At 41.3% G+C, this 27,733-nt stretch overlaps 2 protein-coding genes across 5 annotated transcripts in view; one reads left to right on the top strand and one right to left on the bottom strand.

Moving 5' to 3' along the window:
• SPG7 (SPG7 matrix AAA peptidase subunit, paraplegin) overlaps positions 1 to 7,233 on the bottom strand; it is a 45,242-nt gene extending 38,009 nt beyond the window's left edge. The window contains exons 1-3 of one of the 2 annotated variants that reach the window (XM_060787905.2): positions 6,885 to 7,233; positions 3,539 to 3,635; positions 1,358 to 1,450 (exon numbers count right to left, since the gene is read on the bottom strand). In XM_060787905.2, coding sequence (XP_060643888.2) covers positions 1,358 to 1,450; positions 3,539 to 3,635; positions 6,885 to 7,019 — 325 coding nt within the window. In that variant the 5' untranslated portion in view covers positions 7,020 to 7,233. Of the gene's footprint in view, positions 1 to 1,357; positions 1,451 to 3,534; positions 3,636 to 6,884 lie in introns of those variants that run through there. The other variant, XM_060787906.2, reaches the window with a different exon arrangement.
• Positions 7,234 to 18,789: 11,556 nt separating this feature from the next.
• The window catches only part of ANKRD11 (ankyrin repeat domain containing 11), a 167,185-nt gene continuing 158,241 nt past the window's right edge, over positions 18,790 to 27,733 (top strand). For 2 of the 3 annotated variants that reach the window (XM_060788252.2, XM_060788250.2), the window contains exon 1: positions 18,791 to 19,149. The gene's annotated coding sequence lies outside the window, so the exon portion shown is untranslated. Of the gene's footprint in view, positions 19,150 to 27,733 lie in introns of all 3 variants that reach the window. The other variant, XM_067471067.1, reaches the window with a different exon arrangement.

Raw genomic sequence — 27,733 nt, 5'->3', positions numbered from 1 at the left:
GGAAGAACAAGATACAGCACTGTATCCCATGGATTGGAGGAATGGCGTCTGAATACTCACTGCAAACGGAAGGTCCTAGGAACAAGGTTTTAGTCTAGCCTATGCATGGGCAAACTTTGGGCCGCAAGGTGTTTTGGGCTACAACTTGGTTTTGGTGTTTTGGAGTTGCAGTCCAAAACACCTGGAGGCCCAACGTTTGCTCATGCCTGGGCTAGCCCACTGCCTGGTTAATATCTGCAGAGAACTGTTAAACAGACTGTTATATTGCCTCACTATTCTGCTTATGGAGATCAGGCCCAACACCACAATCTTCTCCATTCGTTCAGTTTTGCAGCAATCCCCCATGTATCAGGATCAAAATGGAACACCCCTGCTTTGTGGTAGTAACTTCTGATCCCAATGAGAATTCCAATGAGACAGACCCCATATCCAATGGAATGCATGTGTAATCAGGAAATATTAATAAACTAATAACAATAATAACACTTTTTTATTTCTCACCCAACCCTCCACACAGCTTGAGGCAAGGCATAACATAGTTAAAAACACATCATCATCATAAAATATTAAGTAAATACATATATTCAAATGTATTTCTCCAAAATACACATATTAATATGCACAGAATAAAGATTAAAATGCAATAGACACAATCTGAACACTCCAGGTCAGAAACATAGAGAAGTAAAATAAAACCAAATTAAATACAAATTAAAAATAAATAAAATAAAACATGTTGTTATTACCCCTTCCCCGACAAAATATTTCAGCTTGCCCTTGAAGTTTGCAAGTTACTGCATACCTTACTGCATACCTAGTTAGCACTTTGTTATCAGTGAGGACAATAAGAATATAGGCAGTCCCCACATTATAGACAAGAGGTTCCGTAGGTTTGTTTTTAAGTTAAATTTGTATGTTAGTCAGAACAGGTACTCCAGCTGATGCATGCACACACACACACATGTGTATGCATGTATGTTTTGGACAGCAAAAGTTAACACCTCTGGGTTTGTTTTGCTGTCTGTGGCCCTGTTAAGAAGATTTCACTTATGGGGTGTTGAGCGGTTTCCAGGATTTCACCTCACTTTCTGTCCCTGTAACAAATGGATTTTGAAAAAAAATGCTTTTTATGGAAACAAGGATTACTGAGAAACCTTCAGTGGAGACATCTTTCAGTGAATTTCCCTTCCCTTCTCACTTGCTGTTGCCTGTCCCCACTTTGTAACTATGAGTCGTATGTAACCCTGTAATTTGGGGACTGCATGCATATAAAATGGATTTGGTTTTCTTTTTTCTTTTGGTTCACAGTCTCATTCCTGGCAGGGCAGGTAATGGCAGAAACTGAACTTGTACTTACCCTCATCTTCCTCTGGGGATTTCCCTTTGGACCCTCCACTGCCACTGCCGCCATTGCGATGAGAGCCGGATGTAGAAAAATAGCAAGTGCCATCTATTAAAAAAAAACCAAACAAACATACATACAGTCAGAGTTTATTTATTTACGATATTTCTAGCACACTTTTCTCAAACTCAAAGGTGACTCAAGGCAGCTTACAACCAGGCAGCAATTTGTTGATAGTTGATGATGCTACTGTTTGTAACTGTCCCATATTTATTTTGTGATGTTTTTGCATAGAATTTTGCTGTTGTTAACCGCTTTGAGTCACTTGAGGGCTGAGAAAAGCGGTATATAAGTGAAGTAAATAAATAAATAAATGCCTAACAATATACAATTAACAGAATTTAAAGTACAGTCAATAAAACCTTTAAAAACATATAAAACCAATGCCTTCATTTTGGTCTCATTGTCCAAAAATCGTTGTTTGAACCGTTCTAATGTTTACTTTCATCTAATTCTGTGTTTGACTGTTCTACTAGATTCCAAAGGGTTTCCACATTTTCACTTTCTTAAGGAAGGTCAAAAGGGAGAGGATGATCTAATATCCCTGGGGAGGGCATTCCACAACTAAGGGGCCACCATTGAGAAGGCCCTGTCTCTCTTCCCCGCCAGTTGCGCCTTCAAAGAAGGTGGGACTTGGAGCAGGGCCTCCCTAGACAATCTTAAACTTTTACATGGTTCATAGGGAGAGATACATTCAGACAGATAAGCTGGGTCAGAATTGTTCAGAGCTTTATAGGCTACAGCCAGCACTTTGAACTGGTAGCAAACTGGCAACCAGTGGCATTGGTATAACAGAGGAGTTGTATGCTCCCTGAATGCCACTACAGTGAGAAATCTGGCTGCCACTCGTTGGACCACTTGAAGCTTCTGAACAGCCTTCAAAGGCAACCCCACGTAGAGCACATTGCAGTAGTCTATACAGGATGTAACCAGAGTGTGGACTACCATGGCCAAGTCAAACTTCCCAAGGTACAGGCGCAACTGGCACTTTAGTTTTAATTGTGCAAATGCTCCCCTGGCCACAGCTGAGACCTGGGGGTCCAGGCTCAGTGATGAGTCCAGGAGAACTCTCAAGCTGTGAACCTGTGTCTTCAGGGGGTGTGTAACCCCATCCAACACAGGCTGTAACCCTATGCCCTGTTTGGACTTATGAACTCTGTCTTGTCTGGATTCAATTTCAATCTGTTCACCCTCATCCAGTCCGTCACAGCTGCCAAGCACCAGTTCAGGACCTGAACAGCCTCCTTAGTAGTACGTCTACAGTGGAAAGTAGTGATAGAGTTGAACGCATCTGCGTACAGGTGGCATCGAACTCCAAAACTACGGATTCTCTCTCTCAGCAGCTTCATGTAGGTGTTAAATAGCATGGAAGACAGTACTGACCCCTGCCGAACCCCATAAGACAATGTTCTGGATCTCTTGTGTATGCTTTGCTACAACCATATTTATGTCTTGCAGTGTTGCTTTCAAAACTCCAACTGAGAATGTGTAAAGAAAGATCTGGGGAAAGAAAGGGCCGAATCCCTCTGTGTGTTGGGACAGGGTAGGACCTGAGAAAGCTATCTCTAACCACTGAGGGTGAATCAACACCAGGCATGGCCAAATTCGGGCCTTCCAGCTGGTAGGCTGTTTGGAATTGTAGAAGTTGAAGTCCAAAACACCTGGAGGGCCCAAGTTTTCCCATGCCTGATCTACACTGTAGAATGAACGCAGTTTGACACCACTTTAACTGCTATGGCTCAAGGCTATGGAACTCTGGGATTTGGAGTGTAGTGTGGCACTAGTACCCTTTAGCATTTCTTGTGATTCCATAGCAGTGAGCCATGGCAGTTAAACCACTGTCAAACTACATTACGTCTACAGTGCAGATGCACCTTGAATGTGGTTTCAGTATGAAAAGTCCTCATGTTTTGGGGGAAAGCGATTTAGCTGCCCATTGCCCTCTGAGTTAAGAATCATCCTTGAAGGAGCTTGTGCTGTGATCTGTGTGCAGGAACCACAGTAAGAGAGGAAACCGAAGCGCAGAAGGAAGGGAATGATGGCCAACACTTTGATCTCTGGAGCGGCAAGAAGAAGCTGCGGGGAAAGACCCCATTGTTGTCATCAAGGGAGAGAAAAAAGATTTTTCTTACTCACTGAGAAGTTTCCAGAGGAAGAAGGGAGTAGTTTGCCTTTTCAGCACAGACTGGGTGAGTTCTCCAGATTTGGGGGAAAGCAGCTGCGAGAGAAGGCCCTGAGGAGAGACAAGGGAGGCCTTTTAGTCAAGAGAGAGGCACTTGCAAAGGAGGGCACTGCGTTCAATGGGATGTACACATCGTAAAAGGAGAGGAGGCCTAGCTCACCATACACACATATGCCATTTTTGTGTGCCTTCAGGTCATCGTGACTTGGCTTCATGTCCAAAACTGATTTAAAACATTTTACTAAATGACCTTTTGGTGGAATAATGTGCCTATTTAATGTCTAGACATGGCCACTTTGAGTCTCGTTTAAAGAGGAAAGAAGGATATAAACAGTATTATTATTATATTTACTTATAAGCCACTTTTTTCTCTCTCAAAGGGGACACAAACAGGACTAACAAAACTACAATATAAAACCTAAAGACTAGAGTCGCTAAAATAGAATACAAATCAGGCACTATTTAAAAACAAGGATGTAAAACATTAACTACTTGGAAACTATTATTTTTACTATTATCATTATTACTATTATTATTCTATTATTATAGAATCCGGGCTCTATTTAAAAACAAGCAAATACAACATTAACTTGCAGAGTATTACTATTACTGTTATTACTACTATTATCATGACTACTATTACTATCATTATTATTAATGATTTCCAAGATATTTTATTACATTATTATTAATTATTCTATTATTATAGACTCCAGGCTCTACTTAAAAACAAGTAGGTAAAACATTAACTACTTACAGACTATTATTATTACTAATATTACTACTATTATCATTACTACTATTGTTATCATTATTATTAATGATTTACAAGGTATCTTATTATGTTATTAATTATTCTATTGTGATAGAATCCAGGCTCTATTGAAAAACAAGTAGGTAAAACATTAACTACTTATTATTATTATTATTATCATTACTATTATTATTATTATTATCATTATCATTATTGCTACTATTACTAGCCAGGGTACCTGGCAATGCCCCGATTATTTGAAAAAAGGCATTGTTTGTTTTGGGGGGTTAGGTAAAATCATTTAGTTAACTAGTAACACTATTGATTAGAAAAAAGCCAGTCTTCAATTTCATTGTTTATGAATGCTCCTCTTGGAAAATGTATAAAGATGTGGGTGAACTACAATTCCCAGAATCGTGGGTCAATCCTCCCCAAACCAGGTCTGTATGTACAGTTGGCGATATTGCATCTGTGTGCCAAGATTGGTCCAGATCCAAAGTTGGCTGGGTTCAGTGCTCTCTGAATGCAGGTGAACTACAACTCCCAAAATCAAGGTCAATTCCCACCAACCCCAACAGCATGGTATGTTGAGTTGGTCTTGGGGCTTTTCTGTGACAAGTGTGGTCCCAGTCCATTGTCGGTGAGGGCCACCGTTTCTCTGGATGCAGGTGAACTACAGCTCCCAGAGCAATCACCCCCAGACTCTGCCTGTATTCGTGGTTGGGCATGTTGGGTCTTTGTAACAAGTTTGGTCCAAATCCATAATTGAGGGGGTTCAGAGTGCTCTGAATGAAGGGCGAACTACAACTCCCACGTGGGTGTGTCATTCCCTCCCCAACCTAGCTCTTTCTGAGAAATGGGAATCTGTGTGTAAGTGGACACCTCTGCCACATACACATTTTCACTTCTATTATGTGGATAGATAGATAGAAGATGTACAGAAGATAGATAGATTATTAATTATTCTATTATTACAGAATCCAAGCTTGGAGACTATTATTATTACGATTAGAATAATTACTATTATCATTATTACTATCAATACTATTATCACTATTACTTTTATTACTATTATTATCATTATTACTATTATCATTATTGGCACTATTCTCATTATCATCATTACTAATATTATAACTATTACTACTATTATCACTACTGCTATTATTACTATTATTATTATTACTCTCATTATCACTGTTATTATTATACAACCAGAGAAGTCAGCCTCAGCAGAGCACTTGATGATCCAACCTGGACACAGAACATTATTTGAGAACACAGAAAGGCTGGACCACTCTGACAACCACCATGTCAGGCTACACAGAGAAGCCACTGAAATCCACAAGAAGCATGTGAACAATTTCAACAGGAAGGATAAAAGTATGAAAATGAACAAAATCTGGCTACTAGTGAATAAAGAACAACAATCAGAAAACGGGGGAATTCCAGACAACAGGAATTCCAGACAAGAAACAATCAGAGCCAGCTAATCGCCTCCCAACAAAAGATTCCCCCACACAGTAAGTGGCCAGACTTTGAAGCTTCAAGGCCATTAACTGCTAAACAAGGTGGCCAATTGCAACATTCACACCTATCTCAAACAGACAAGTTCTTTCTCCCACCCTGGACGTCATTCCACAGATATATAAACCACATGTTCCTAGTTTCCAACAGACCTCACAAACTCTGAGGATGCCTGCCATAGATGCAGGCGAAACATCAGGAGAGAATGCTTCTCGAACATGGCCAGACAGCCGGGAAAACTCACAGCAACCCAGTGATTCCGGCTATGAAAGCCTTTGACAACACATCGAAGCAGCTATATTTTGAACATATGAGATGACATATGTTGAAATTGTCCACATGCTTGTGGATTTCAATGGCTTCTCTGTGTAGTCTGACATGGTGGTTGTGAGAGTGGTCCAGCACTTCTGTGTTCTCAAATAATATGCTGTGTCCAGGTTGGTTCATCAGAAAGGAAGGAAGAAAGGAAGAAACCATGAAAATGAACAAAATCTGGCTACTAGTATGAAAGGACTCAAAAATCACAACAGCAAAACAACAGAGGGGAAACAAACAGGCACATAAAATCACTCTCAACAAGGGATTCCCCCCGGGCACTTCCAAGCCATTGAATGCTAATCAAGGTGATCAGCTGAAACATCCACAGCTAGCCCCAGCAAACAAAAGTCCTTTGTTCCACCCTGGTCATTCCACAGATATATAAACCCATTTTTCCTACTTCCAGCAGACCTCACTACCTCTGAGGATGCTTGCCATAGATGCAGGCGAAACGTCAGGAGAAAAACTGCCTCCAGAACATGGCCATATAGCCCGGAAAAACCTACAACAACCCAGTGACTCCGGCCATGAAAGCCTTTGACGATACATCATTACTATTCATACTAAAATTATTACAGATTTCCTATTTGGAAATGCCTGAAGGACTTGTAGTTCTACAAGGAACTTCCCCATCATAGAGACAACATTAATTCGATCCTGAGGAAGCCAAGGGCCCAAGTGTGGATTCCCCCCTCCTTTACCTGAAGGCCGCAGCCTGGGCCTTTCCTGAGAGGCGGACCGGAGCAGACGCCACGAAAAACCCCGTTCACCAGAAAAGCCCTCGGTCCCAACCTTCGGAAGCTTCCCCGGAGGAGAAGCCGCAGCAAAGAAGCCATCCTCGGATGAGTCCTTTCGATGAGGGAAAAAATGAGGATTTCACCTCAGGAGAAAACAGAAGGGAGACTAGGAAAAGGAGCCGGCGCCGCCATCTTAAAAGCTGGCGGCTCGCTTCCCTCGCAGCCCACTCCCAAGATGGCCGCTTTTCCGCCTCGCACGCTGCGCTCCTCTTTTCCTCTCCTCGGCCCGCTCTCAAGATGGCCGCCCTCCTATTCCCTCCCGTCTCGCAGCCCGCTCTCAAAATGGCCGCCACTTTGAGGCACGCACGACGCTGCTTCTTGGCCCCGCCCCCTCCTCCCGCTCTCAAGAGAGCCGCCCCTCGGCCTCGCATTACAGAGGTCACCTCTTGGCCCCGCCCCTTGCAGCCCACTCCCAAGATGGCCGCCCTGCCACATGGGTTTCTCATTACAAGCTCTGTAGTATGCAGCCAGGAGGAATTCATTATTATTATTATTATTATTATTGTAATATTGTTATGGATCTAAACTGAATTGTTTTTTAATATTGATCCTATTAAATACTGTTTTAATGTTTGTATATTATTATTATTTTATTTTTATTTGTTTATTCTCATTGCAAGCTCTGTAGTATGCAGCCAGTTGTAATTCATCATCATCATCATTATTATTATATTTTTATGGTTCTAAACTGAATTGTTTTTAATATTGATCCTATTAAATACTGTTTTAATGTTTGTATATTATTATCATTATTATTATTATTATAATTTGTTTATTCTTATTACAAGCTCTGTAGTATGCAGCCAGTTGTAATTATTATTATAATTATTATAATTATTAATTACAACTGGCTGCATACTTATTATGATTATTATTATCATTATTGCAGCCCCCGGTGACGCAGTGGGTTAAACCCCTGTGCCGGCAGGATTGAAGATCGACAGGTCGCAGGTTCGAATCTGGGGAGAGGCTGATGAGCTCCCTCTATCAGCTCCAGCTCCTCATGCGAGGACATGAGAGAAGCCTCCCACAAGGATGATAAAACATCAAATCATCCGGGCGTCCCCTGGGCAACGTCCTTGCAGATGGCCAATTCTCTCACAACAGGAGCAACTCCTGACACGACAAAAAAATATATCATTATTATTCTCGTAATATTTTTATGGATCTAAACTGAATTGTTTTTAATATTGATCCTATTAAATACTGTTTTAATGTTTGTATATTATTATCATTATTATTATTATTTTAATTTGTTTATTCTTATTACAAGCTCTGTAGTATGCAGCCAGTTGTAATTATTATTATAATTATTATCATAATTATAATTATAATTATTATAATTATTAATTACAACTGGCTGCATACTTATTATTATTATTATTATTATTATTATCATTATTGCAGTTCCCGGTGGCGCAGTGGGTTAAAGCCCTGTGCCGGCAGGATTGAAGATCGACAGGTCGCAGGTTCGAATCCGGGGAGAGGCGGATGAGCTCCCTCTATCAGCTCCAGCTCCTCATGCCAGGACATGAGAGAAGCCTCCCACAAGGTTGATAAAACATCAAATCATCCGGGCATCCCCTGGGCAACGTCCTTGCAGATGGCCAATTCTCTCACAACAGGAGCAACTCATGACAGGACAAAAAAAATATATCATTATTATTCTCGTAATATTTTTATGGATCTAAACTGAATTGTTTTTAATATTTATCCTGTTTTATACTGTTTTAATGTTTGTATATTATTATTAATATTATTATTTTATTTTTATTTGTTTATTCTCATTACAAGCTCTGTAGTATGCAGCCAGTAGTAATTTATTATCATTATCATCATCATCATTATTATTCTCGTAATATTTTTATGGATCTAAACTGAATTGTTTTTGATATTGATCCTATTTAATACTGTTTTAATGTTTGTATATTATTAATATTATTTTTTATTTTTTTATTTGTTTATTTTTTATGTCTTTCCAAAGCGACTCACAATAAAAAATACGACTTAAAAAATACAAATATACCATAATAATTTGAACGGAAAATTATGTAACAACTATAAAAAGTAAAGTGAGAAGAAACCATGAAGATGGAATGGAAATCAAACCCCCCCTTTTTTTCTTTTTTTCTCTCTTCTCTTTATTTCCCATTTTCCTATCTTTTAAATGTTCCCCCACTTTCCATGTATGTAAATATATACTAATCTTCAATAAAATCATTTCAAAAAAATACAAATATACCGTAATAAAACATGATATTATCAGTAGTAATTATATTTAATGTATTAGGTAGGTAAAGGTTGTCCCCTGACATTAAGTCCAGTCGTGTTCGACTCTGAGGGTTGGTGCTCGTCTCCATTTCTAAGCCGAAGAGCCAGCGTTGTCTGTAGACACCTCCAAGGTCATGTGGCCAACATGAGTGCATGGAGTGCAGTTACCTTCCAGCCGGAGCTGTATCTATTGATCTATTCACATTTGCATGTTTTTTAACTGCTAGGTTGGCAGAAGCTGAGGCTAGCAGCGGGAGCTCACCTGATCCCCGGATTTGAACCAGCGACCTTTTGGTCAGCAAGTTCAGCAGCTCAGTGGTTTAACCCACTGCGCCACCGAGGGAGATAAAGTGGGGTATAAATAAATATTATAAATAAGGATTATAATAATATCCTGATTTTTTAAAACCTGAAACAGACTCAAAACTAGCTCATAACTTAAAATAACAAGACAATTAAAACACACAATAGGGAAATGTTAAAATTTAATATACCCATTTGCACTATCAAACTAATTCCTGTTGGGAGTTTTCCTACTTGAAAAACCTTTGAGCTATGACAACCAAGAAGCCCTCTGTGGTGCAGCCGGTTAAACCGCTGAGCTGTTGAACTTGCTGACTGAAAGTTGGCAGTTTGAATCTGGGGAGCCGGGTGAGCTCCCACTGTCAGCCCCAACTTCTGCCAACCTAGCAGTTCGACAACATGGAAATGTGAGTAGATCAATAGGTACCGCTTCGATGGGACGGTAACGGCGCTCCACACAGTCATGCTGGCCACATGACTTTGGAGGTGTCTAAGGACAACGCCCGCTCTTTGGCTTAGAAATGGAGATGCGCACCAACCCCCAGGGTCGGGCACGACTGGACTGAATGTCATACCTTTTTTATGACAACCAAAGCTCGTTATAATAAACTTTCCAGGATGGTGTTATAAAAAGCATGGCTCTTTGGGATGGTTCTGGGAGTTTTCTCGATACATTGCAACTTTCCAAGTTCTGCTATTGAATCTTGATTAATAAATGCCCAGTTCCGAGAGGAAGGTGAAGAATTATTCCAATTCCATTTGCAAAACAGTTCAGATGCGGAAGAAGGAGAACGGCCTTTCCCCCAGTGACTTGAAGAACCTGACACGGCGGCTGACGAAAGGCACAGAAACCGGTTCAAGGTGTACTGTTGTGGACTTTAAACAGAGTTAGTGCAAGTCACCCTTGTGCTTTTACCGTAGGTCTCCAGAAATGCAAAGGTATGCAAGATATAACAAGATAGCTATATGGTCTTGTAACTATGGTGTTTCATCAGCCTGGAGTTGATTACATAACATACCCTTAGCTTGCTTGAGGCTTATAGAAATCAAGGCAACACATGAGATGCAACTACACCAGGCATAGGCCAACTTTGCCCTCAAGGTGTTTTGGACTTCAACTCTCACAATTCCTTTTTTGTGGAGTTGTGGGAGTTGAAGTCCAAAACACCTGAAGGGCCGAAGTTGGCCCATTATGCCATGTTGACTTTCTACATGGATGAAGAGAGAGGGGATAGATATATGGCTAAATAGATAGATATAACAATATTATCAATAATATAATATATTATTATTTTAAATGTGTATTGTGCTATTGTTAATGTTTGTGTTATTCTGTGTATGAGATTTATTTGAAGTGCTTTGTATTGTTATTGCTTGTATTGTTGTATTGTGGGCTCGGCCTCATGTAAGCTGCACTGAGTCCCTTGGGGAGATGGTGGCGGGGTATAAATAAAGTTTTTTAAAAAATTATTATTATTATTATTATTATTATTATTCGTCCCCTGCCATGTGTTGCTGTGACCTGGTCTGTGTATATGTGTTTTGTGTGTGTATATTTGTGGATATGTGTATATATGGTATATATGTGGTTTTGCACATGTGTTGTAATTTTTAATGGCTTTTTAAGTCTCTTATGTGTTTTTCAGTGTTTTTATGAGGGATGGTCACTCTTTGGCTTGCTATCTGTTTTGTGTCCAAATTTGGTGTCAATTCGTCCCGTGGTTTTTGAGTTATGTTCATCCCACAAACGAATATTAAATTTTTATTTATTTACTAGCCATCCCCTGCCACGCGTTGCTGTGGGAAGTTTGGCCCAATTCTATCATTGATGGGGTTCAGAATGCTCTGTGATTGAAAGTGAACTATAAATCCCAGCAACTACAATTCCCAATTGTCAAGATTCTATTTTCCCCAAATTCCACCAGTGTTCACATTTGGGCATATTGAATATTCTTGTAGAGTTTGGTCCAGATCCATCATTGTTTGAGTCCACAGTGATCTTGGGATGTAGGTGAACTATAATTCCAAAACCAAAGGACACTTCCCACCAAATCCTTTCAGTATTTTCTGTTGGTCGTGGGAGAACTGTGTGCCAAGTTTGGTTCAATTCCATGGTTGGTGTGGTTCACGATGTTCTTTGATTGTAGGTGAACTATAAATCCCAGCAACTACAGCTCCCAAATGACAAAATCAATTTTTTTTTAGTGAAGGCCCTACATTGGCCTGATAGGTGTCTTGTGTCCAAATTTGGTGTCAATTCGTCCAGTGGTTTTTGAGTTCTGTTAATCCCACAAACGAACATTACATTTTATTTATATAGATTTATTTATTTATTTTAAGCATTTATATTCTGCCTTTCTCACCCCGAAGGGGACTCAGGGCAGAGCACAGCATATATAAGGCAAACATTCAATGTCGGGACACAAATTCATATACAATACAAAAACATTAAAAAAACATTTATCAAAATATTAAAATACACCATTTAAAACCGTCCTAGACATCCGTGTCAAATCTAATTGGCCTGGTCATTTTTCCTATTGCCGCTTTATTGCCCTGTCCCGAAAGCTTGGTCCCACAGCCAAGTTTTTACCATCCTTCTAAAGGACAGGAGAGAGTGGGCCGACCTGATTTCACCAGGAAGGGAGTTCCATAGCTGGGGAGCAATCACCGAGAAGGCCCTGTCTCTTGTCCCCATGAATCGTGCCTGTGACAATGGCAGGACGGAAAGCAGGGCCTCCCCAGAGGATCTTAATCTCCGTGATGGTTCATTGGGGGAGATGCATTCGGACAGGTAGATATACATATAATATTGATAATACTGTAATGTAAGGGCCCAATTTAAGGTGCTGGTGTTATCCTACAAAGCCCTAAACGGTTCCGGCCCAAAATACCTTGCGGACCGCATCTCGGCCTATGAGCCCACGAGGGCCTTGAGATCGTCCGGGGAGGCCCTTCTCTCGATCCCGCCTGCTTCACAGGCACGTCTGGCGGGGACGAGAGAGAGGGCCTTCTCGGTGGTGGCCCCCCGGCTGTGGAACACCCTCCCTGTTGACATCAGACAGGCGCCCTCCCTTACGTCTTTCCGTAAGGGCCTAAAGACGTGGCTATTTGAGAAGGCATTTAACTGCTACATCTACTGGTAATGACAACTGGAACGGAATATGGTTTACGAGCTTGGTTATGATTCTGTGATAAGTCGGAGCGGATTATTTAGTTTAATTTATTATTGTGTATTAGTGGATTATTGTTTATTGTAAATGTGTTTTTATATGTTGTACACTGCCGTGAGTCGCCCTAGGGCTGAGAACGGCGGTCAACAAATGCAGCAAATAAATAAATAAATAAATAAATAAATAAATAAATAATGTAATCCAGTATCATAATAATAATTTGATATTATAATTATATATTTTATATTACATGTAATATTGCTAATATTACAGTATAGTGGTATAGTACAATATAATAATATATAATAGCAATATTGTGCTATGGTAATATTATAATATATTGTATTTACATATTAATTATAAGCCGCTCTGAGTCCCTTGCAAGTGACCTATATTTTAGCCTGGGTGTAGTATGTTTTGCACATTTGCATGTGGGACTTTCCAGCCTCATTAAAAAGGGTGTGAGCTCCATTCAGAGGTTCTTTTTGGAGCCTTTCCCTCCGCCTACCTATTTTTTTACCTCCAAATAGAAGGAATCACATGGGAGCCGAGTTGGAGAAAAACAGACTCAGGCCGGATAATCAGGAAAATACTTCTAGGCATTGAGTTAAAAGGGAAGAATAAAGCCTTGTCAACAAGGTTATGGCTAGAAGGTCACTAGAGTCCCTTTGGAACAGTGGTGTTCAACCTTCCTAATGCCGTGACCCCTTAATACAGTTCCTCATGTTGTGGTGACCCCCAACCATAAAATTATTTTTATTGCTACTTCATAACTGTAATTTTGCTACTGTTATGAATCGTAATGTAAATATCTGATATGCAGTATTTTCATTCACTTGACCGAATTTGACACAAATACCCAATACGCCTAAATTTTATGGGGTTGGGGGGGGGGGGGGGGTTGATTTTATCATTTGGGAGTTGTAGTTGCTGGAATTTATAGTTGACCTACAATCAGAGAACATTCCGAACTTCACCAACGATGGAATTGAACCAAGCTTGGCGCACAGAACTTACTTACTTACTTAGGCAATCCCTCATAGTCCGAGGATGATGGTCCTCCAAGATTGGTGTTCTGTCGGTGGGTCCGTAGGAGACTGTGGAGCCCAATTCTTATCTGCATCTTCTCCCATAGTGAGGGCATTGTTTTCCAGTTGGAAGGCGGTCCCGGTCCGGGTTGGCTTGACGCGCCTTCCTCTTGGCACATTTCTCTCTTTCGCCCTCCATTAGTGCCTCTTCAAATTCCGCAGTACTGCTGGTCACAGCTGACCTCCACCTGGAGCGCTCAAGTGCCAGGACTTCCCAGTTCTCAGTGTCTATGCCAGAGTTTTTAAGGTTAGCTTTGAGCCCATCTTTAAATCTCTTTTCCTGCCCAACAACATTCCGTTTTCCGTTCTTGAGTTCGGAGTAGAGCAACAGCGTGGCCGGTCCAGCAGAGCTGATGACCAATTTTATTATGCTGTTTTATATTGTTGATTTATATTTGTTATTTCATACTAGCCGTCTCCTGGCATGCTGTGGCCCACGTGGGGGTTCTGTGTGGGAGGTTTGGCCCAATTCTATCGGTGGGATTCAGAATGCTCTGTGATTGTAGGTGAACTATAAATCCCAGCAACTACAACTCCCAAATTACAAAATCAATATTTTTGAGTGAAGGACAAACATTGGGTTGTTAGATGTATTGTATCCAAATTAGGTGGCAATTCGTCCATTGGTTTTTGAGTTCTGTTAATCCCACAAATGAACATTACATTTTTATTTATATAGATAGAAGAAGGGCTTCAGCTATAGTACAAGTATTTATTTGTCGTGTCAGGGCAACCAGTCGATTATATTACATTTCTAACAGAACAAAGCAAACGAACAGACAAAATATAAAATTTGTGAGTTTGGTAGTTGATTAAATGTCCTTTGACCAGTATCTGGCCACTTGGAGTGCTTCTGGTGTTGCTGCAAGAAGGTCCTCCATTGTGCATGTGGCAGGGCTCAGGGTGCATTGCAGCAGGTGGTCAGTGGTTTGCTCCTCTCCACACTCGCATGTCGAGGATTCCACTTTGTAGCCCCATTTCTGAAGGTTGGCTCTGCATCTTGTGGTGCCAGAGCGCAGTCTGTTCAGCGCCTTCCAAGTCACCCAGTCCTCTGTGTGCCCAGGGGGGAACCTCTAATTTGGTATTAGCCATTGGTTGAGGTTCTGGGTTTGAGCCTGCCACTTTTGGACTCTCGCTTGCTGAGGTGTTCCAGCGAGTGTCTCTGTAGATCTTAGAAAACTATGTCTAGATTCAAGTCATTGACGTGCTGGCTGATACCCAAACAGGAGATGAGCTGGGGATGTCTCTGCTTTGGGGGACATGAGAGAAGCCTCCTTGCAGGATTGCAAGACATCCAGGCGTCCCCTGGGCAACGTCTTCATAGATGGCTGATTCTCTCGCCACAGAAGCGACCAGTATAGTACAAGTGATAATATATAATAATATATAATGATATACTGTTTTATTATTGTATATCTATATTTCAAGTTGTAATGTATTTAATAGAATACAATTAAATAAACAATTCAATAGAAATAAAAACATACTAGCTGTCCCCTGCCATGCGTTGCTGTGGCCCAGTCTGTTGATCTGGAAAATAAAGTAATGAGAAAGTGTTGGTTTCTAATATATATAATGTCTTTATGCTTGTGGGTAAACAGTATTTCTTGCTGTTTCTTTGCCAGTGTTGATGTGGACATTGTCTGGTTTGCTTACTCTGAAACATGCAACATATAATTGTCCTTCTTTAGGGGTCCCTTTCACATCTATGATACTATATCTCTCTGTGTGTGAATCATATCTATCTATCTATCTATCTATCTATCTATCTGGATGGCTCTTTGTCAGGAGGGCTTTGATTACGTTTTTTTGCCCTGGTGAAGGGAGTTAGATTGAATGGCCTTAAGTATTTTCTGCTGGTCATGGGGGTTTTGTGTGGGAAGTTTGCCCCAGTACTGTCATTGGTGGGGTTCAGAATGCTCTTCGATTGTAGGTGAACTGTGAATCCCAGTGACTACAACTCCTAAATGTCAAGGTCTATTTTCCCCAAACTCCATCTGTGTTCATATTTGGGCGTGTTGAGTATTCGTGCCAAGTTTGGTCCAGATCCATCATTGTTTGAGTCCACAGTGCTCTCTGGATGTAGGGGAACTACAACTCCCAAATTCAAGGTCAATGCCCACCAAACACTTCCAGTATTTTCTGTTGGTCATGGGAGTTTTGTGTGCCAAGTTTGGTTCAATTCCATCATTGATGGAGTTCAGAATGCTCTTTGATTGTAGGTGAACAAAAAATCCCAGCAACTACAACTCCTAATTTTTTTTTTTGTCGTGTCAGAACAACCAGTCAAATTATATTACATTTCTAACAGAAACAAAGCAAACAAGCAGATTACAGAATTTGTGAGTATGAGAGTTGATTAAATGTCCTTTGACCAGTATCTGGCCACTTGGAGTGCCTCTGGTGTTGCTGCAAGAAGGTCCTCCCTTGTGCATGTGGCAGGGCTCAGGTTGCATTGCAGCAGGTGGTCAGTGGTTTGCTCCTCTCCACACTCGCATGTCGAGGATTCCACTTTGTGGCCCCATTTCTGAAGGTTGGCTCTGCATCTCGTGGTGCCAGAGCGCAGTCTGTTCAATGCCTTCCAGGTCGCCCAGTCCTCTGTGTGCCCAGGGGGGAGTCTCTCATTGGGTATTAGCCATTGGTTGAGGTTCTGGGTTTGGGCCTGCCACTTTTGGACTCTCGCTTGCTGAGGTGTTCTCCTAAATGACAAAATCATAATTGTTTGAGTGATGGTCACTCCTTGTGTTGTGAGACATTTTGTTGCCAAATTTGGTGTGATTTCGTTCATTGGTTCTTTTGTTTTTAAGGAACTCATTATGCACAGAGCATTTATATATATATAATATATAACTTATAAATATATATAATATATATTATATAACTTATAATATATAACATATATATATAATATATAATATATAATATATATTATAATATATAATATAATATATATCTTATAAATGCTCTGTGTATAATGAGTATATATTGAATGGGCCTTAAGAAGCATTGCTAACAACAAGGCAGCAGGAGACGACGGGATCCCAGCTGAACTGTTTAAAATCTTAAAAGATGATGCTGTCAAGGTGATGCATGCCATATGCCAGCAAATATGGAAAACACAAGAATGGCCATCAGACTGGAAAAAATCAACTTACATCCCCATACCAAAAAAGGGAAATGCGAAAGACTGCTCCAACTTCCGTACAGTGGCCCTTATTTCTCATGCCAGTAAGGTAATGCTCAAGATCCTGCAAGGAAGACTCCAGCAATACATGGAGCGAGAGTTGCCAGATGTTCAAGCTGGGTTTAGAAAAGGCAGAGGAACGAGAGACCAGATTGCCAATATCCGCTGGATAATGGAGAAAGGCAGGGAGTTTCAGAAAAACATCTACTTCTGCTTCATTGACTATTCTAAAGCCTTTGACTGTGTGGATCATAATAAATTGTGGCAAGTTCTTGGTGGGATGGGCATCCCAAGCCACCTTGTCTCTCTCCTGAGGAATCTGTACAAGGACCAAGTCGCAACAGTAAGGACTGACCACGGAACAACAGACTGGTTCAAGATTGGGAAAGGCGTACGGCAAGGCTGCATACTCTCACCCAACCTTTTTAACTTGTATGCAGAACACATCATGCGATGTGCGGGGCTGGATGAATGCAAAGCTGGGGTGAAAATTGCTGGAAGAAACATTAACAACCTCAGATATGCAGATGACACCACTCTGATGGCCGAAAGCGAGGAGGAGCTGAGGAGCCTTCTAATCAAGGTGAAAGAAGAAAGTGCAAAAGCCGGGTTGCAGCTGAACGTCAAAAAAACCAAGATTATGGCAACAAGAATGATTGACAACTGGAAAATAGAGGGAGAAAATGTGGAGGCCGTGACAGACTTTGTATTTCTAGGCGCAAAGATTACTGCAGATGCAGACTGTGGCCAGGAAATCAGAAGACGCTTACTTCTTGGGAGGAGAGCAATGTCCAGTCTCGATAAAATAGTAAAGAGTAGAGACATCAGACTGGCAACAAAGATCCGCCTAGTCAAAGCCATGGTATTCCCTGTAGTAACCTACGGATGTGAGAGCTGGACCATAGGGAAGGCTGAGCGAAGGAAGATCGATGCTTTTGAGCTGTGGTGCTGGAGGAAAGTGCTGAGAGTGCCTTGGACTGCGAGAAGATCCAACCAGTCCATCCTCCAGGAAATAAAGCCCGGCTGCTCACTGGAAGGAAGGATACTAGAGACAAAGTTGAAGTACTTTGGCCACATCATGAGGAGACAGCAAAGCCTAGAGAAGACAATTATGCTGGGGAAAGTGGAAGGCAAAAGGAAGAGGGGCCGACCTAGGGCAAGATGGATGGATGGCATCCTTGAAGTGACTGGACTGACCTTGAAGGAGCTGGGGGTGGTGACGGCCGACAGGGAGCTCTGGCGTGGGCTGGTCCACGAGGTCACGAAGAGTCGGAGACGACTGAACGAATGAACAACAACATATATATGTGTGTGTGTGTGTGTGTGAAATAAATCTAGAAACAAACAAAATTTGTGGAGAGTAGGCCTTGGATTCGTTACCATAGCAACAGAGGAGTAAGGGAGGAGAGGCTGAGGAAGGGGCTAAGGCGCTGCTATCACGTGACCGTGATCACGCGCGTGTTGTCCAATCAGCGCCTTCTCTCTCCTCCCACCTGCCTTTCTCCTAGGCCCCTCCTTCTTTTTCCCCCTTTACTGTTGTTGTTATGGTCCACGTCATGCGCAGCTGCGTCACTGTCATGGCGGCGCCGTATTAGCCAATGATGTAGTGCTTTCCATAGCTAGGCCATGAAGAGCGGCGTCTCATCGGACCAATGGGTGTTCGGCATTGGCGGTGTTGTGTGATTGCGGCAGGGAGGAGAAGCAGCGCGGCGGACCAATTAGTGGCGGCGAGTGATCTTGGCGGCCAATCAGGCGCGGCGTCTCATCGGACCAATGGGGAAGCCGGGCTGTTGGAGGCGTTGTGCGTGTGAGGGAAGCAGACGGAAGAAGACGGCGACGAAGACGGAGGGAGGAAACAGCAGCTGAGGCGGAGAAGGAGGAGGAGGAGGAGGAAAGTGAGAAGACAAGCCGGAGCCGAGGGAGGCCGTGGGGAAGGCGACGCCATGGAGCGGGCGGGCCGGAGGAGGCGACGCTGGTACTGCTGAGGCGGGCGGCGGAGAGGGGGAGGCCCCGCGCTTGCCTCGCCGACCCGCCCGCCCGCCCCCGCCACCAGAACCCGGCGGGCGGGCAGGCGGAGTAGGCCTCGCGCCCCTCAGGCGGACTAGGCCGCGGCGCTGAGGAACCAAGCGGGCACTGGGCACGCAAGGCAGGTGAGCTAGGCCGCGCGCACCCTCCATTCGCCTCTTTGTGGTTGCTTTCAATGCCCTCCCCTCTTTTAACTTGCCCATTTGTTGGCTTGTTTGTTTGTTGCTCGGCCTGGCCATCTCTCTACTTGTTTTTGCCTTACATTTACATGAATTTGGTTTACTTCATTGGAGTTAGATTGGGCCAGTCAAGGACAATCTTTCACCAACTTCAAGTAAGACTGGGACCATTGGATTCATGATGTGGAGGAGTCCTATCTTGTTTCCTGTATTATGTCTATAATATATTGTAATATAATACGTTGTATATACATACAATATTTATAAAATAAAAATGAAATACAATACAATATAATAAGTAATATGAAATTATAATTATATATTTATTACATTATTATTATTATTATTTGCTTCATTTATATACCGCTCTTCTCAGCCCTCAGGCGACTCAGAGCGGTTAACAACCAGTTTCAACAAGACAATACAAAATCAGTAATCAATTAAAACAGTAATATCAATTAATTAACACCAGTGTCAATACAACAGTACAGCAATATAACAATCCATCACGTCTCATCAATAGAATCAGCACCCGATCTCGTTGTCCATTATTCCATTCCAATAATCACTCAATTGTACTGCTTAGTTGAAAGCCTGTTCGAAAAGCCAGGTCTTCACATTCTTACGGAATGCCAGTAAGGAGGGGGCCGATCTAATGTCTGTAGGAAGGGCGTTCCACAGCCGAGGGGCCACTACTGAGAAGGCCCTGTCTCTCGTCCCCACCAGGCGTGCTTGTTAAGCCGGCAGGACCGAGAGCAGGGCCTCCCCAGATGATCTTAACGTCCTAACTGGTTCATAGGAGGAGATGTGTTCGGACAGATAGGTCAGGTCAGAACCATGTAATATTATTAATAATATTACAATATAATGGTATAGTACAATATAGTAATATTTAATACTGATATTGTACTATGCTAATAATATAATATATTGTATGTATGTGTATGTATGTATAACGGCGCTCCATGCAGTCATGCCGTCCACATCTTGTCTTGGAGGTTTCTACAGACAACTCCGGCTCTTCGGCTTATAAATAATAATAATAAAACTTTATACCCTGCTATCATCTCCCAAGGGACTCGGTGCGGCTTACATGAGGCCGAGCCCACAATGCATCAATACAAGCAATAGCATCCACAATACAAAGCAAGATACAAATACTAATAAAAATGTGGTGCTCATCTCCATTTCGGCTTAGAAATGGAGATGAGCAGCCCACCCCAGAGTCAGACATCACTGGACTTAATGTCAGGGGACTACCTATACCTTTTTATATATATCTTGTAAGCTGCTCTGAGCCCCCTTCGGGGTGAGAAGGGCGGCATCAATATAGTAAATAGGTAAATAAATATCTAAAGCAGGCCTAGGAAAACTTGGGCCCATCCCTCCAGGTGTTTTGAACTGCAACTCCCACAATTCCAAGGGACAGGACCTTCTCAGTGCTGGCCCTTTGGGGTTGTGATATAGAGCGGGATAAAATACAGTAAATAAATCTAAATCAGGCCTGTGCCAACTTTTTGCTATTCAGTATTCCACAACTGAAGCACTCATGAAAGATGCCCATCTAACCAAGGCATTGGCAAACTTTGGCCCTCCAGGTGTTTTGGACTGCAACTCCCACAATTCTAAGGGTCGTGGCCTTCTTTGTGGTGGCCCCTTGGCTGAGGCACTCCCTTAACAGCAATATGTGAATACAGTGTGATTGGACTGACTTCTGGATTTTGACTTCGGGTTATGTGCACTGCTTTAATAGCTTATTTAATGTATTGGTATATTCATATTTTAGCATTTTATGATTTTAATGCTAAATGTATATTGTAAGTCCATATGGTTTTATGTTAATATGGCATTGAACTGTTGCCAATTTGGAAGCCATTCTGAGTCCCCTTTGGAGTAAAAATAGAGCATGGTAAAAATACAGTAAATAAATACATTCCTAACAGCAGGATCTAAATCAGGCCTGGCCCAAGTTGAGCCCTCCCTCCAGGTGTTTTGGACTGCAACTCCCATAATTCCAGGGGACAGGGCCTTCTCTGCAGTGGCCCCTTGGCTGTGGAACTCCCTTCCCAGTGAAATTAGATAGTACAGGGCAATATGTAAATACAATGTGATTGGAACAGCTTCTGGATTATGATTTCGGGTTATGTTCTGCACTGTTTTAACAGCTTATTTAATGTATTTATATTCTAGCATTTTATGATTTTAATGCTCAATGTATAGTGGAATTCCGTATGTTTTTATGTTAATGTGGCATTGAATTATTTCCAATTTGGAAGCTGCTTTGAGTCCCCTTAGGGGTTGAGGTAGAGCGGGGTAAAATACAGTAAATAAATACATTAATAAATTCCCAACAGCAGGATCTAAATCAGGCCTGGGCCAACTTGGGCCCTTCCTCCAGGTGTTTTGGACTGCAGCTCCTACAATTCTAAGGGACAGGGCCTTCTCCATGGTGGCCCCTTGGCTGTGGAACTCCCCAGTGAAATTAGATCTGCCTCCTCTCTCTTGTCCTTTGGAAAGGCAGTACAGAGAGTAGTACATAAACAGCACGCAAAGAAAATTCACTTTTAAAATCCTTCAATACAAATGAAATTAGTATAGAATTTGAAATCATACAAACATACAAGCGTTAAAATAGAATTAAACACAAACAGCACTAAAAAAATCACAGTTTAAAAACCCATCAAAACAAAAGCATTTGTATACCATTTAAAATTATACAAATATACAAATATTAAATAGAATTTAAACACAAACAGCACTCAAAACTCACCCTTAAAATCCATCAAAACAAATACGTAATTATTTTAGTATTTATTTATACCCCACTTTATCTCTCCTGAAGGGGACCCAAAGAGGATTGATGTAAAAGTTACTAATATACCATTTGAAATTACACAAATATACAAATGTTAAAATAGAATTTAAACACAGCACTCAAAATTCATAGTGGAAACCCATGAAAACAAGTGCATCAGAACAAATACGTCATTATTATATTTATTTATACTCCCCTTTATCTCTCGCAACAGGGACCCAAAGTGGATCGGACATAAAAGCTATTAGTATACCATTTGAAACTATAAATATACAAATATTAAAATAGAACTTAAACACAAACAGCACTCAAAAATTCACAATTAAAGTCCATCAAAACAAAAGCATTAGTATACCATTTAAAATTATACAAATATATAAGTGTTAAAATAGAAGTTAAACACAAACTGCACTCAAAAACTTCACAAATGCACCATTTATTATTATATTATTTATTTATACCCGGGTTTATCTCTCCCAAAGGGAATTAAAGCAGCTCGACATAAAAGCATTTGTAACCAATTCAAAATTATGCAAACATTAAAATAGAATCTAAACACAATAGCAATCAAAATTTCAATTAAAATCCATCAACATATTGAGAGTTAAAAACCACAGCACCCCTGACTAGATCTTAAACACCTTTATCTTTTTTTTTACAAAACCTTTAAAAATGAATTAAACTGTTATTTAGTGCTAAAAAGGTATTCTGAAATATCTAATAATTTTATATATTTAAAAGTAATTTTTCTTTTAATTAAAAGATGAGTTAGTAGACAAAATGTTAAATAAGACAAAACATAATATTGACATTCTATTGCTATCCTATGTCCATTCTGTATCTCTTTGGTACAAGTTATATTTTATAAAAATATTTCTATCTTTTTATCTATGTATCTTAGATGTATGTTATTGTATATATCTTATGTTCATATTGTCTCGACAATATGTTTTTTACTTTGTTGCCTTGTTAAACCCCGCCTGGAGCTAAAAAGAGAGGCGGATAATAAAAATAGTCAAAACACACAAATATAAAAATTCTACAGATGCACATATTAAAATGCAGTATCATAAAATATATTTATCAAAGCATTTCTATAAAATACATATTAATTGCACAGGACAAAATGATTACATTTTATTGTAATTATTTGTTGGAGTGTCCCTGCCATTCCTAACGTGGGGGAGGGGACTCTAATGATCTATGCAATTCTTCATTGGATTTGGGGGATGGGTGGGACCCTAATTAAATAAAATGTTTATTCTTTATTTGTGGGTGGATATCGCTTTTCCTAACATAGGTGCCTCTGTGGGTCGTTGATGGATTTCAGATACTGGTGCATTTTTGGAAAGTGCTGGTCTTCCAGGGTTAACCTGGAGGACAAATTAGAGCCCGTGTTTGTTTACTTTTATTTTGGGGGAAGCTGAAAATATGCCTCTCTGTGTGAGAGACCTTTGGGGAAGGAAGCTTGAATGGGGGCCTTTACTATGTATTTACTTATTCATTTGTTTCAATTTTTGTGGGGCATTGTTTCTAACGTAGGCGTCATAGGAAGGAGAATTGGGATCATGGGTGAATTGTGTGTCAAAAAGTGTCTGCCAGGGTTGGCTGTGAAACTGTCTTAGATCCTATGTTTTCTATTTTAGGGAAGCCTTTCCAGAGGAATGTTCCTTTGTGTAGGATAAACTTTTTCTTATCTATTTTACCAATCGTGTGATTTTTGGGGCGAAATGGCACCATACCTGACAAAGGAACTTCTGTGTATCACTTTGGAAGATGAGGATTCTATATTTTTGTGACAGATTCCTCCCCAATATTGTGCATTGGGGTGGGGTGGGGGGGTGAGCGCTCTGCCAGGCTTAACTGTGTCTTTGAGGTGTGTGCTTTCAAATTTATTATGGAGGGGATGCGTTTCCAAGAAGTGCGCCTTTGTGTGTGTGTGTGCTTAATTTTGTATGGAAGGGGTTTACTGGTGTGTTGATTATTAGGCTGCCCCTCCACAAAGTGTTGAGTATTTGGGGGGGGGGTTCCCCCTTCCTGAGAAGACGGTGTGCGTGTGGCTTGGGGGAGCCCCCTGTTCATTTTGGGTGTAAGTGAAAGAGATAAATGGGCTATCCGGAATCCCCAGAAGATATTTTGGGTACCCCCTTGCATCCACAAGAGATATGCATAAATGCTATGAGAACAGGTAGGTAACAAATACAATTTATCATCATTATTACTAGCTTAGGTATCCAACGATGCCCGGGCTAGTTAACTTGTGAAGTTAGTTATTAGATAGAAAGCATTGTTTGTTTTTGGATTTTAGGAATGGTCCTATTAGAAAATGCATAAGGATATGGTTGAACAACATCGATCATCCCATGTCTATCCCCCGCGTCAGTTGGGTCACATCATGACCAACAGTTGAAGTGACCCAATTGTCAGTGGTGTTTGCACTGGTCTCTGGATGTGGGTGAACTGCTTCTACTATTGTCCAGGGTCAGCCCCCATCCCCAAAAACCCCAGCCTTACTTAAAGTTGATTGTAAAGGGTAAGTGTGCCATGTTTGGTTGAGATCCATTGTTGGTGGGAATCACAATGCTCTCTGGAAATTCTCCCTGAACTGCATTTCCCATCATCAAGGGTCAATTCTCCCCCAAAGCCTCCAGTTTTATTTCTTAGTCATGGTGAGGCTGTGTGCAAAATTCGATCCAGAACTGTTTGTCACAGGGCTCTCTGGAAGTGGGAGCCATCTTGGAGGATACATACATGAATACATACATTAACATTTCACTTAGATAGACAATTTCTGGGAATCCCCCTCTTCGGGGTGTCGGTGTGAGAAATTTTGAAGGCGTCGTCTTCCCTGGTGAGCTGTATATTTATGTTTCTATCTATATATATGAGACTTCTGGGGTGCCACACTCTTTGGAGTGACATTGCTGTTATTAAAGAGAAAGGGGTTGAGATCTACTTGGAGAGGAGGGATCAAACATGAGTTGGTTTGGGAGGGTGTGTAAGAGGAACATCAGGAAGCTTTTAAAAAATTGAAACAGAAAACCAAGTGTCTTTTGGAGGCTGGATGTGAGTTAAAAAGTGATGTGGTAGGAAGAAAATAGGACAATGTGGGTACATTGGTTGATATGCAGAAAGACTGTTAAATTGAGAATTAGAGTCAGGTTTTGGGAGCTGGTTTATTTTTTGTTCCCTTCTCTTTTGTTGATGGTGAGGAGAGGTGTTTGTAAGGGAGCCCCCCCCCCCCCCCACATTTTTGAAGGTACGCATTTGTAACAAGCAAGAGGAGGTGATGGCGTTCTGATGATAATATTCTCCAACCCAAACACATCACAAAGTAGCCCATTTCTCTGTATTGTGTTTACCTGGATAGGCATGTGAAGGGCATGTAATAGTCTGCCTTAGGGGTGTCACAAGGAAAGTTAAAAGTGAGATTAATGTTTTTTAGTAGAAACTTTAGGCTGGAGAGTTGGATGGGTTCCCAATAACCAGTTAATCCATTTATTTATTTACTTTGCTTATATACCGCTGTATCTCAAGCCCGAAGGCGACTCACAGCGGTTCACAAACAGTAAACATGACATTTTTGTGCCATATCACCTGAGAAAGAGTGGATATCTGGGAAGGTACTATTGTGTGGCAGGGGTGGCATGAAGCAGCAGGCTTTCTATTTCTAGTGTCCTGCATAATGTAAAGTTGTGATGAAACCAGTGTCATGTTGTTTTTGTTCATAAAAGGATGAAGCAGATAAGAGTTTTTTGAAAGGAAAGAAGACGCGATAATGCAACCGAAATATGAGAGCAAGTTTTATAGCTGAAAGGCAGCTGATGAAATTCAGGTGGATGTGGAATGGAAGAGCTGCAGTGTCACGATGGTGCAGGATTGATGGATGGGCTATAGTCTGGTGTAAGTCACTGCAGAAAGAGTGAGAAGTTGGAGGGGGGCTGGGAGCAGGGTAAAAGCAGTGGTTGTTCCTCCCTAATAGAAGGAGCGGGCAGGGAATTTGTTGCGATGGAAGTTGTATTTTCCTGGTACTACCTATTTCATCATCTCTAGGTCGCCATTATCCCTGTTTGTATATGTGTAGAGAAGAGCTGATCTGCCTACAAGGCTGGCCAAGCTGCATTTCTCCTCCTTATTTAATCTCTACACTGCTTGGCCTCCTCCTTGGGCTGCCCTCCTTTCTTTCTTCTCAAACAAGAAATAAAAAGCAGCTGTATGTCTCTGAACAGAATTTAAAACCTCTTCCCTACCCCCCACTTCTCGAGAAAGAGGATTGATTACATGTTTAGAAAGGCAAATCGTTTCTCTCTCCTCCCCCCACCCCCAAAGAAGCCTGGAGGAGCTGAGCCCTCTAATGCCCTCTGCCCTTTTCCCAGAGAAAGCAGCTGTCTTGTGCGGGATGTGTGCACTCGGAGTGAAAACCGGCCTCTTCATGGAGGCACAAGGACTGGTGTGTTCAGAGCAGCCTCTCCTCCTTGAAAGTTGTGCCTCTGTTTTGATATTCGGTTGCAGGAAGGAACTGCTCTCCCTTCCCCCGCCCTCCTCCGGTTTTGTACACAGATCTCCCTTGTCACAAGGAAGCTGGCCTTGCAGCGCTGAAGCTGAGCCCATTGCTCTTGCTGCCTCCTCTGCAGCTCAAGGCATCTCTGGGGATTGTTCTCGAAAAGGAAGAGGGGCAGAATAGCCTAGTCAGGCAGAGTTGGTATAGGAAGGCCAGCCCATAAAATTAGCACATTGGTGCTTGGAAATTTTCGTAGTTGTTATTCCTAGAAGTAGTTCCGCTGTAACAAAAGATGGTGTTTTTCATTTTAGTTTTTCCTAGCTCGACAGTGCTTCTGTTGTTAAGTCATTGCCCCATCCCCCTTACGTTGTCAGTTGTTCCATTTCCTGAAGGAAAAAAAAACCCTTCTGAAAATGTCGATGTTGGCTTTTAATATATTGTAAGTTTTTACAAGAAAAACTATGTAGCTTTAAAATCTGAAAACTTTGAGGAGAAATATAGATTCAATTGTTGTAATAAAAAGAAATAATTTAACCAGAGTTCTTTTGTGTGCTTTTAACTAGTAAAAGTTGTTGAAAAATCAGGTTCATTCTTTGAGGAAATGAGGAAACTTTGTGTTCCTTTGTGCTTTATTGCATGGCAGAGAGAAAAAGAACAGGGTCTTTCCCCTCCTGAGCACAACAACACCACTGACCTTGGGCTCCTGCCACTGCAGATACACTACGTATTGTGAATATTGCAAGAAGTCTTACATTATAGTTTACTAGGCATTTTTGTTCTGCAACCCAGTATTTACTTATCACAGAGTGGAGGCATACTTCCCTTTGTCCTTAAAGTATTTCTTTCTATACAGTGGCCTTTAGTTATATTAGTTTTTAAATGAAAGTGAGTAACATAATCAATGACCAGTAATTTTGGAATTTGTAGTCCTAAGCGTCTAGAGAGCACCACGTCGGGAAAGACTTGCCATTAACTAAATTGGGTTGTTGTAGGTTCTAGAAGCATTCTCTCCTGACGTTTCACCTGCATCTACGGCAGGCGTCCTCAGAAGTTGTGAAGTCTGTGGAAACTAGGAAAATTAGTTTATATATCTGTGGAAGGTTCAGGATGGGAGAAAGAATTCTTGTCTGTTGGAGCTAGGTATGAATGTTTCAATTAACTAAACTGATTTAATGTGAAGACTGGGTAGCCAGGGTGGTGTAGAGTTTGGAGTA

This window comes from Anolis sagrei, chromosome 8 (assembly GCF_037176765.1).
Source record: "Anolis sagrei isolate rAnoSag1 chromosome 8, rAnoSag1.mat, whole genome shotgun sequence".
Taxonomy (NCBI): domain Eukaryota; kingdom Metazoa; phylum Chordata; class Lepidosauria; order Squamata; family Dactyloidae; genus Anolis; species Anolis sagrei.
The sequence above is the reverse complement of the archived record's forward strand: the minus strand, read 5'-3'. Positions and strand labels throughout refer to the sequence as shown.